This window comes from Notolabrus celidotus, chromosome 14 (genome assembly GCF_009762535.1).
Source record: "Notolabrus celidotus isolate fNotCel1 chromosome 14, fNotCel1.pri, whole genome shotgun sequence".
NCBI lineage: Eukaryota > Metazoa > Chordata > Actinopteri > Labriformes > Labridae > Notolabrus > Notolabrus celidotus.
The window spans coordinates 11,448,114-11,460,636 of record NC_048285.1 but is presented as its reverse complement, the minus strand read 5'-3'; the positions used below and the strand labels follow the sequence as shown (position 1 = coordinate 11,460,636).

Sequence of the window (12,523 nt, the reverse complement as noted above, 5' to 3'; positions counted from 1 at the left end):
AGTTTGCAAGCGTAGGCACTGACTTTTGCAACTACTTCACTTGGCCACCCCATGGCTCCACCACTGCCACTTTTACTCCACACACAATGTATCCTGTCTCGCTGTTTCTTTATTCCTTTGTCTGTGTCTAATCATTTGATGATACTAATGGGCAGTACATTTTATAAAGACCCCCAACTTACACAACTCTTGTTTTGAGATTTTTCACTTGATGTTCTGTTATCACAAATGGTGATCTGAGTGTGTACGAATCTTGTAACATAAAATCCAGAACAACCAGCTGCACAACACTGTTTAAACAGTGTATCTTAAGGTTTATATTTAACATGCAATGCTGACCTCAGTCACTGCATAAACAGGAGAGATGTAATGAAGGACATCTCCCTCCATCTCCCTTCATCTCTCTCTTTGATCACCTGCAAATAATGTATCAGACACTACTTGAAACAAAAGAGGACTGATCCTTCACTCATTGATTGCAGACGGCAATCTTATACAGATTTTAAAAAATGTATAAAATTGGTCTGTAGAGATACCGGAATGGTCTGTTAAGGTTTGGTCTACATGTGGGAAACACTGTACTGTAGCAGCTGCAGGTTGTGTGCACTCAGTTGTGTCATCTGCAAAGTAGGGCAGCTTCTGCACCAGATGCAGTGGAACGCACGATGGAAATTGTAATGTTTATGGGACAAATATAAAAAAATAACTGATTGTGCATGAGTCCCAAATCTTGCATCTGAGCTGAGTCTCAAGTCATTGAGGGGTTAGTCCAAGTCAAGTGTCAAGGCACATTTCTGTGCGACTCTTCCAGACAACTGAAGTGCAAGTCTCAAACTCAAGTCTCTGTCTCTGATGAGAAATAATGTATGATGTGGTGAATGAAAAATCAGAGAGTATAGAGTTAACTCCAAAGCGAAAGTGAAACACATGTCTTCCTCTCTGTTTCTGTTACTATGTTCGCAGTGCACGTGTATGGCATCTCTGTTATTCATTTTCATTCACACTCACTCACTTTCTCACAGTTCCACTCCCTGTTATTATCCTGCTCAATTTCACACCCTCAACTGCCCATTGTCTATTACCCAAGCTGGCTCTCTTGCTGTTTGACTGTATTTTTCCTTCTCTCGTCTTAGTGTGTCTTCCTCTGTCAATTCCTTTTTATCTGTCTTTCCTTCATCCTTGCTCTGCTGCCTGCCTCCTCTATCTTTATATTCTCTTTCCTGTATGTCTGTCTTCTCTACTACCTGCCAGTTCCTTAGGGGAGGTGGGCTCTTTGGCGACAGATGGTGGTCTGCTTTTCATCTCGATAGCGACCCTGGAGGAGAAACGGGCCTTGGTGGGTGAGAGCAACTCCTCATTGGCCAAGGAGTCAGTCCTTGTCATTGTGCTCCGTCCACTGCTCTCCTCCTCGACCAATGCCACAGTGTCTCTCAGTGTGTTGCTAGGCGACATGACCCTGGACGGCGATAGTGCTCGGTCCTCCTCACTGTCAGGCATTTTGGAGGCAGAGCGAGGGAGGACTTGGACCTGTGCACCTCCTCCTTGTCCATTGCTCTGTGGTCTCGTCGCACTTGCTGCAATGGCTACTTTTCCGTGGACCGCCCCTTGGTGGCTGTAAACCTTGTATCGTATCATTAAGATGATAATAAACACAAGCACAGAGGCCACAATAATCCCTCCAATGATGATGATCATAGTGCCACCCAGGAAGTGGCTGTGCAGTGCTTGGCACTGGCTGAACTCCGTGTCTGTGGTGAAGGACAGGCAGCCCAAGGGACGTGTTGCAGTCAATGATGTGATGACGTCATCAAATACAGCCAGAACACAAAGATCGTAGCTTCGTCCTGCAGCGAGGTCACGAACCAGGAAGTCATTGCTGGTGGACGGAATCATCCTGCCAATGCAAAGACAAAAAGAACACGTGTGAGTTTACAAGTGATTTTTAACTTAAAATGAATTCTTCAGCAAGTTTTTAAAAACCCTGTAACATTTTCCAAAACGTATTTGCTTTTATATGAAATAAAAGGGAGTAAAAAAATGTATTCAAGTGGCACACTTCAAATCCCCTCGTCCACATTGCTGCTCTGACCTAAGCCAGTGTAACCTAATCCAAGAGAGGGTTTTACTTTAGTCTGTACACAGCAGGTCAGCTGAATGTGCAAAAGTGCACTTAAAGATACGCAGACACACATTTAAATATATAAAGGACTGAATGGTGAATAAACATTTACTTAGGCTTGAATAGAGCTTTCCATTCATAACACTTCTTACCAATTGGTTCTTTAAAGCACAGGCCTATTAAGCATACATTTACAATATATTGGTTTGGACATAAAAAAGGAAAATTTAAACATGAGTACCCTTAAGCGAGACACACATATAACAACAAATTAACGACATGAATGTTTGCATGGAAATACAAACACATCTGAACTGTTTAATTCAAAGGAATAGTTGGTACTTTGAACATTTGATGCAACCAGATTGCATATTCTGTTTTTTCTTTTACCCCGCTCACATTTTCTTTTTTCATTTGTTTTATTTCTAAACCCTTTGGCTTTCTTGCTGTGGACAGTTCAGTCTTTGGAGGTGACAGCCAATATTATTGGGCTTCTGGTGTAGCCAGTGGATAAAAAGATAAAGCATATAGGATACAAGTGATTTTTTACCCCAGCTTGATATGGAAGAGTTGAAGTTTGGCAACAACATGACGACAAAGTAAAGCTATACTCATGTAAACTCAGTTAAACTGGAAAATAACTTGACAATTAAACACTGTCACTCTTCCCGGTCAGCATCAGAGTAGGTTAAACAAGTTACAGACAGGGCCGGACTGGCCATAGGGAGCACCGGGAGTTTTCCCGGTGGCCTGGCTTGCTATTGCCCGGCCGCAGGTCGCAGATTTATTATTACCAAAAAGTTGTCTATTTCCTGCTGCTCCAGTCCTCTGTATTTTAAAGCCCGGTCAGCCCACACCTTGAAAATCCATTCCACTTGTCTTGCATGAATTAAACTGACTTCTTTTGAAATCCATGTCAGGCTTTAGGCAACTCTCATGGTGCGATCCTCTATGGTGCGACCATGTTATGTCGAAGTCATCGGAAAAATTACTTCTTGTGAACACCCCGTCGGAAGAACAACTTGGCAACTCTGTGAAGAAATTGGTAACTGCCGACCTGTGATGTCACAGGCAGTGGAGATGGGTTTTCCTCTCTTTGACGTGTATAGCACATGAGCAAAACAAACAGACGCCGGGAGAACGACTTGTTAACTCTGGAAAATGGGGCAGTCCAAGGAGAACTTGAACACAGCATTAGGGTACCGTTGTGAATTCGAAACGAACAGCGCGGAATTGGACGGACTGAATTTTACCGCTGCTTTAACAAGGAGTGATTACAGATGGATGGTCGTGGAAAGAAGAGGAAGGGTGGGGCAGAGAGGGATAGAGAAAAAACGGAGAAATGCCCTTGCAGGAGATGCTGTGAAATGTGGCAGGATTGACCATATGTTCAGCATGGGACCATCGGGCAAGTCAGTGCTAACGTTACACCTTCACCCATTAGCTGTCCATCCCTCCTGACTCCAGGCCAGTGGCGGTTCTGGGGAGGGGCCAACAGGGGCCAGTGCCCCTGTAAAACTGAACCTGGACCCCCCTGTGGCCCCCCCTCCACACCAAAATAATATTATACAGTAAAAAAGCTCCGGTACGCGCCGATGTTACAGGCGGAACACATGTGTGTGGCTCTTGGTTCCAGTCCCTTAGAGCGCTAAGGGACTCATGTTGAGTGTAAACAGCCAAACAGCTGCTGTCAGTCTGTGTTTTGATATAGTAAACAGTAGGGATGGGTACCGAATTCGGTACTTTTATAGGTACCGACCGAATTCCGTCGGTACTCCTGAGTACCGACTCACGTAAAATCAAACAGTACTGAACGCATCCCTGTGACTCTGATGGAGTGGAAGAGGAGGCAAGTTTCCATATTCACATACACTAAAAATCACCAGAATGCAGGAAATGAAGTGTTTGTAATTTAAAAAAAAAATCTGGTGGGGGCCCCCAGACCCACGCTTAAAAAGTGGCCTAACGCAACCTATATTTCCCGGCCTGAATTATTTTCCCAATCCGGCCCTGGTTACAGATATTTTTATTATTGTCAACCAGAATTGCCAGTTGTGTCCAAGCTGTAGTCCTGCCACTAGCTTGGGCTGTAGCTCCAGTTAATGGCTACTTCCATAGCGTTTTAATGCTCTCCTACCTGTATGTAAACAATCACATATGACATCTCATGTGGCAGTATTTTGATCTAGAAAATGAAAAATGGAGGAAGCATTAAGTACCAGCACAAGTATGCGGACATCAACCTGCAAGGAGAAGTGAAGGCTATTAAATGTTAGCCACATTCACCAAACCATTTGGTTTTCCCGTGGATGCTGGGATCCTCGGTGTAGCTACATTAAATATATCATGCAAGATAGATGGTGACAGATGAGCCAATATATCTCTGGGGTTATCAAGTGGGCACCATCTTATGCCAACATTTAGGTCCACGACACCTTGGAGAGCCTTAACAGTTAGCGTCCCAAAGACATCCTCTTCTGTGCCAGCTCTCACCGTCCATCATATCCTCAAGCTGAATCTCATTATATTACAACCCATCCTGGAACTTCATTCATGCAAGCTCCAGGTAGTGATAACACTGGTGCTATGTGTCCAACAACACGGCCCCATAATGGCCTACACAAATGGAGGTTAACAAAGACAAGATTTAGGAGTGGTGTACCTATTCTTAAGATTTTTATCAATGAAATAAAAAGAAGCTAAAGCGTGGCAAGGTTGTTGCCACTGTAATTATGTTTTAAAATTGTATAACCTGCCCTCAATGACATTGCCCTGTGGGGCTGCTCTGATGGTCGCCAATTGATCAACACCAGCACAGAGCTAAATCCTGAACACCAAACACCTGCCAACACACAAGTACTCTCCATCTTTCTCTGTCCATTCACCAGCACAGTGTACCAAACAAGCAACCCACAGTAGTCCAACAAAAAAAATCCATTCTCCAAAATGACTTATGATTCCGTCTGCTTGTATTGCTCCCTTGTATTCTGCTGTGTGCTATTATATGAAAGCTGCAGCGGTGACACAGCCACTATCATCATACATTTCCATGCAGTCAGTGCTGCCTGTGGCATGACTACGACAGCCACCTCATCGCTCTTATTTCCCCACGGAGCCGGAATTCATAAGCCTGTGATCTAACGAACACTAGCGCAGATCTGTCCCCCACAGCTGCAGCAGAAATCACCCTCCTTTGATTAAACTCGGCTCTGATTCTCACCATTGTCGACTTCTATTTTGGTCGTTCCCACGGTAAACAGTGTTGTTCTTATTTCTGTCTTTGTAACTCCTCTGTCCTTTGGGAAATTCCAGGAATGGGGGCTCACCCAGGTAAACAAGGGTGATGCTTTTTCTACTCTTACCTTCGTTTTGCTTTTCCTTTCTATCTTCTTGTGTTTCTGCTTCCTCTAGGGGTCCTAATATAACTAGTGGAATTGTCGAACACCCATGTGTCAGTGCTAAATTTTATCTAAACCGTATTTTATTTCTGCTTCGCTCTCATTCTCCCTAATGCACTTAAAGTCTCTCTGCCTGTTCCCATCCCTCCCCCCATAAATGCATTTCCACCTCTGCACTGAGACAGACAAGCTAAGCAGTCTATTCAGAGCTGATAGGAGGCTGTAGCATGTATGTTTGTGTGTGTGAGAGTGAGAGACAGAGAGAGAAAGAGAGCCAGTGGGCAGCAGGGTCTAGTCTCAGTGCCAAGCTCATCGATGGCATTGAACCTCCACCAGGAAGTATGTCTTGGCAGATAGCTCTCTGTGTGTGTTTATGACCTTGTGTGGTTGTGCAGTCTGGTGTGAAAGGATCCTTGGACTGAGCTCTTAATAGGAATCGAACCAGGAAACTTGAACTGGCCTGATGTCTTGCAAAATAGTACCAGCATGATTTGAGAGCAGAGCTGGACTGCAGTTCCCGTAAGCAATTTTCAAAAAATGTATTGAAGGAAGAGAAATAGGACGTAGAAAATAGAACACCATATTAAACTTCAAAAAACCACAGACTGTGAGGTCTTCTATTGGTGTTTGAACAAACTGATAACACAGTTGTTTGTGCCTCCTCTCACCTTTGCAGTAAGAGACTAAATCTTAGTTTATTAGGAGGGTGACTTCAGGGAAAAGAGACCAGACTTTCTATCCGTCAGTGATACCCACTTGGCACACGTGGGCCTCTAATCCAGTATCTGCGGTCCAACACAATTTAACAAATAGTTTATTTTGTTCAAACTTCTTCTATTTTTAGCTCTTTCAGAAAACACAAGCCTGATTCTAATGACAGAAAGTGAGGTGCGTAAAAGAGTCCCTGGGAGCGGGATGATCTGAGTCAAAGCACATTATGTAAAAGTCGTGACTGGTTCTAATTAAATTGTCATGGAGACAGAGGGAGCAGCTTTCAGCATTTATGACTAAATCACCAACTCGCTTTTAGCAATATGCTTATAGTTCTGTCAGTAATTACAGATAAATGTATTAAAACAACATTAGTCTCAATGCATGAATCAGAAAATAGTTGAAAATTTTTATAATCTGGAGAAATTCCTTCAAGGACCGTAACAAGACAAGGCATGTGCAGGATTAATGGACTAAAAGATTAAACAGTCACTCTCACTACTCTGCACCAGATTTACTAGACTGTCATCATTCATTATGTTTATTAATGTAGGCCCACAGAGCCTATTGTGTCAATGAGCCTATTGTGTCAATGTAAGCCGTAACAGTGACGGCGGTTCGAGCCTGTTTGTTCTCCAGGGTGTCCTGATAAGTGAGCAGTGTGTGTTGTTGACGTTCCTGAGAAGGTGCTCATAGTTAACAGTGTTGATGTGTCAGATTAAAAAGACCTTTGTTTGGCAGACATACTCTGTCTCCTTTACTTGTTTTACAAGCCTAATTAACCCAGACTGCTAGTTAACAGCACTAGACGAGCCAAACAGCTTTCCTTTGCTACAGCTAGGGACAACAGAGCTGAAGAGCTAACAGCTGGTGGTGAAGATGAGCTGGAGCGCAACTGGTTGGAAACCTGTATCCCATTTCAATGAAGATCCACTTTTGTGATGAAACAGGAAGACTTGCCGCTTTTCAAAATGATACCAGCTTGCACACCAAAATCTCTGTGGGCCTCCAACATCTGTGACCTATGAGAAGGCTTTTTCAGCTACTGGACTATCGTCTGTAGAATGAGGTCCTGAGCATGTTAACACATTGATTTCCCCAACAAAAATGTATCATCAATCAAGTAAGCACCACACAATGTGTATTTCTGCTGGGTGTTCAAAGCTGATTGACAACAGCATGCCGTTGTTGAGACGCCTAAAATGTTAAATTAAGCCTAATTTGTATCATTAGGTAAGTCGTTTTTTCCGATGACTGATTATGATTTTGATGAATCTTTGTTAGTATTTTCAGTTGCATGTGTTGATTTTTGTTGATTGATTCACAGTCATGCTTTTTTTGAGAATATGTCATGTTCTTAATGCATGCACAAAGTGCCACAAATTTCAGTCGCATTAAAAATAGCTGTCAACTTTAGTTATTGGATAACGTGGTGAAGTTGAATAAACTACACGGAATATGTTTTTGGTCAATACTATTTAAATATTGGAAAACAAATTGTAATATTGTGAAAAAATTCTACATTTTCCATCGGTTATTTAAGAAAGTGAAAGTGTAATACATTAAGGCGCATAACATGTTACTAAAAGGTTTCAATTTTTTTTCAAATTTAAAATTAGTCCCTGCAGCAAAAAAAAAAGTGAAAATACATTCATCAAAAAGTAAAAATATTTCATATACATTTGGAGTAAATTCCTATTCAAACTGAATAAATACCATGCATCTCTTAGTCTTGTTCAGAGCTTGCAACCACAGACTGCTGACTTGACTGTTTTCAAACACCCTTCACAATGACAATAAGTCACAGAAGGTCATTGCTGTAAAGAGGCTGGCTGTTTGCAGAGTGCTGTATCAAAGCATATAAATGGAAAGTTTACTGGAAGGACATGCAGTGTTTTATCAAGTCCAAAGTCAATGCAATTTATTTTAGACCACTTCTTCTGCCTCATAAAAAGCTTTCTGGAGAAAATGTTTCATCAGGCTTAGCACCTGCCCACAGCACCAAAACTACCAAATATATTGCTGACCATTATATTTCTCTTTTGAATTGGACCGCAAATCACCTGACCTGAATCCAATCAAGTGTCTATGGAGTATTTGTCAAGAGGAAGATGAGAAACTCTGCAGCCTAAAACGCAGACAAGCTGAAGGCTGTTAACAAGGAAACCTGGGTTTCAATTACGTACATCTCAGCAGTGCCCCAGGCTGATTTCCTCCATGACACACAGTATTGATTTAGTTATCTGGGGTAATGAACATACATTCAGACATTTCATATTTTCTTGGGAAATATTCTCATAATTAGGGATATTGAATTTATGATTTTCATGAGCTTTTTGCCCAAATCATGAAAATAAAAAACAAACAAAATATTGAATTGTACATGTCATGAATTAAAGAACATATAAAGGCTTACCTATTTTAATTAAATTGTGAAACAAAAAAACAAAACAAAAATTCTAAATGTTTTAATATTCTGAGTTGCACCTGTAGTTGAGAAATATATTAGTTATGAGGAACATTCCTCAACGAGATGGCATGTTTGAGTCGGAATCATCAGAGTTGCATTCGGTGACTCAGTACTTTGCCAATCAAGTTCCACATGGAACACTTATGAGGGAACTCTCGTCTGCAGTACCAGCCCTTGACATTTTCAGCTCTGCTGTGATTTGCCGTCAGTTTGTTTCATTTCACCGATTCTACAGTATGTCATGTTTATTTGATTTGTATTATTCTGTTTCATAATGACTGACCTTCTCTCAACAAAATACGACAGATAGAATCTCCTGCAGCTACACACACACACACACACACACGCAAAGGAAAACTCCATCTCTGGCTTTCTGTTAGGGCGACTGCCAAGAAATAATCCCTGGTCTTTTTTAGAGGATTCCTGCTTAAATGTGCATCTGTGCCTCAGGCAATCTTCAAACTAATCCAAAGTGTACAAAGGGAGTGTTAAATGCTTAAAAAATAACTGGTCAAATCAGATTGTGGGTAAAGCCAGCCCAGAGAAAGCATGCAAGGAGGTCGATGTCAAGGCTAGCCGGTGATTAAATATAATATAGTAGAGCAGAGAAACCCTCACCTCTTCTTCAATTTTCTCTCATCTGGAGGGGTTCCTACTTCTGTGACCCTGACACACACCTAATCATGACCAGGATTGGCCCAGATGTCAGATAACAGTCATGTAATCACTAAGGCAGCTCAGATCAATCCAACTAATCGAGCAAAAACAAATAAGACTCCATCAAAGAACCCCCTCGTGTTACTTAGTCAATCTTTGCCAATAATTGGTGTCGGCCTTCAGGTACGTAGGTCAAATTCAGCTTGACAATCTCAAATGTATTCCCTACCTGTTATTGTTCTGTTTTATTAGAAATCAAATCAAGTAACCTACACTGCCCCGAGGCTTTACTCAAAGGCATCTGCTCATGAATGAAGGAGTGGTTGGGTAGAATGAGGTGAAGTTGTTATTAAAACATATAATACCACCACAAGAATGAACAAGTGGGATTTGTTGGGTAGAAGATTCCTTAATTATCTGAACAGAATGTAATATTAATGATATTCCCGGTATCTGCGTACATGCGATTTCCTGTTGTTGTTTTTTTACACTTTTCTCTCTCTTATTCCCTCTGGAGTCATTCTAAGATGGGTCGGCTTAGAGCAAGGTAGGATTAAACATCTTGTTCAAGGACGCTTCAACAGGCTGTTTGCTGTCACAGGAGACTGAACCTGAACCGTCCATTTGAAGGATGGTTTTCTTATTTACCCCCCGCAGCATTGCCAGATGTATAAAAATTATTGCAACACTGCTGATTATATGTAGCAAAATCAACATATGGCGTTTAATTTCACTCATTGGCCAGCATCTGTTTGCGTTTTGTACATTCCACTGTGATAAGTATGTGTGAGGACTGATGCAGAGTTTTTAGCCGATTGATAATTAGCTGGGGCATTGAGTTTCGGGTCTTGTGTGTCATGGCTCTCAACAAAAAAAAGGAGAAGGACTGCTGGGCAAGGCAGAAATGGTTCAGCAAGCCCATTTGACACTGCAATCATACTGGATGATTTATTCAGTTAATGGGTTCAAACGCGGACACACACACTCACAGAGTTAAACAGCTTAATGGATTCCTTTTTCCCCTGCAATTCAGATTCACAGACACACAAAGACACATAAAGCTACTGAACAATTTCTGTGACTCTCTCAACACATACACATCACACAAATAGATCAACAGTCAGTTCTGTTTTGTCACTCGGTTTATCCTCACACCCACAGGAACTCAAACACATGTGGAAACACGTACACACCAACGTGCACCCACACACAGACTCATTCAAATACACATACAGATAAACTATGACTGTTTGAATTGAACAGATTAGCACACAATGTGTGATCTGACTCATGTGTACACATGCACAAAAATACTGCAAACATGACAATAGCCTGATTAATGTGTTTCAACGATTGCACAAGCTGACAAGTCCTCAAAATAATCCCTTTTTTTATATGAATTTATTTATTTAACATAACTATGGTTGTCAACGCATAATTCAACCACAAGCTGTTGTTTTTGAAGCAAACTGTGGAGCACTTCCAGTTTGGGCACCACTCACTTTTTACACCTTGTTGCAGCAACACTGTTTAAATCTGTCTCTATTTGCTGCTGACCTTTGGAAGAGTGTTTAGTCGGCTGATGCAGATTTGTTTCTCTTTTCAGTCTTTTATTATTAAAACTAGTTTTTAACATTCACAGCCATGAATATGCATGAAGAAAACATTGCACAACACACAGTCCCTTAATGTTGCAGGTGCATACTGGATGAGACATGCAAAATAGCACTAACACACACATACTTTGATGGAACGAGGCTGCAGATGGAAATTGCCCCAGGACATTTATAGAAACCAAATGAATTGACAGAATGAGTCAAAGCGCTTGATATTGGGAAATAGTGAGTTGCACACTTTTCCACCTCTCTCACTAAAACGATTAAAAACAGCATAGACCTTAAAAAGAAGATACACGACACAACTCCCTGAACTCTCCCTGAAAGAGAAGCCAAAACTTTTAGATCCCCCTGGTGTCTGGCTGCAGTAAAGGCTATAAAGCTTGTCTCCTCTTTTACAACAGATGGGTCAAACTAGAAAATCTAAAAAGTATACTTTCAATCACTTATTTAATGTTAAAAAGAGGAGGCGTTATGTCATGATTGACAACTCTGTTTAGATAAACAGGGTCACGCAGCAACCTTTACCAGATTAGCAGAGTAAAATAAGAACTGGGAGAGAAAAAAAAACTAGTACTGACTCAAGACTTGTTCAGCTTACTAAAACTGTTGTTGTCTGTTTCAAAACCAACCTTAAAAAATAGTTCTTTTGTGGACCGCACCAATTTGCAAGATCTTTGCCAAGGTATTGATGGTTAGTGTGTGTTGTAGTTATGAAAGGGTAGTGTCATCAATCCTGCAGTCCAACCAGACAGAAAACTTCTTCATATGCCTTGGCTCAAAATTCGTCACAAGCACAGGCTGTCAGCGGCCATTGCAGTTGCATTTTAGTTTCACATTTTTTTGTACAATTGAAGGAGATGGAGGTATGTTTTATACAGCCAATAGTATAAAATAAGGCTGGTGTAACACCTTTTGCTCGTTTGCTTCATTCAATCCCCTTAGATCTTTTCGGCATTTTGGAGCCAGCTATGAATCATCTCCAACTATTCCATAAGTGGTTTTAGATTTCTTTGTAGAAAAGGTTAGAAACCAGTGTAGTGTCACAGTTGAGGTCTTTTTTTATATGTATTACTGAATTGTATCTCTTGAAATTGTGGTCAGATATTTGAAACAGTTCCCAGCTGTCTCTAAAAAATCATATCTGTATTTCAACATGGATTCTGATTGACTGGAAGATTGCAGCAATTGACCAAGTTCTCTCTGCACAGTTTAATCTTTGGACTCTGGTGTTATTAATAACATGTGCACAAAAAAAATAACCTTAATCTCTGCAGACTATTTCAGCTTCCACTGAGACACCATTAAGATTTCACAGTGCCCAGTTGGGACTTGGGAGCAGGGCATCCTCCCCTCTGTGCAGTGACATAGAGCAATTTTTCACACTGCATTTTGTCTTGAATACCGAGAAGCTGTTTCTTTCTCCGCATATTTCCAAGAGTAGAGATCCGGATCAGAGAAAAATAGACTTATTCTTCTTTTTTTCAAACCTCAGGCCAATTTTACCATGTATCTCCATCTTTTTTAAAGGGAATTTCTATTGACATGTTTC

General features: G+C 41.1%; 1 protein-coding gene across 1 annotated transcript in view; it reads right to left on the bottom strand.

Annotated features, from left to right (window-relative positions):
* zgc:172282 (leucine-rich repeat and fibronectin type III domain-containing protein 1-like protein) overlaps window positions 1–12,523 on the bottom strand; it is a 156,583-nt gene that overhangs the window by 22,039 nt on the left and 122,021 nt on the right. Inside the window, exon 9 of the mRNA XM_034701917.1 lies at window positions 1,245–1,894. Within this exon, the coding sequence (XP_034557808.1) occupies window positions 1,245–1,894 (650 nt within the window). The remainder of the gene's footprint in view (window positions 1–1,244; window positions 1,895–12,523) is intronic.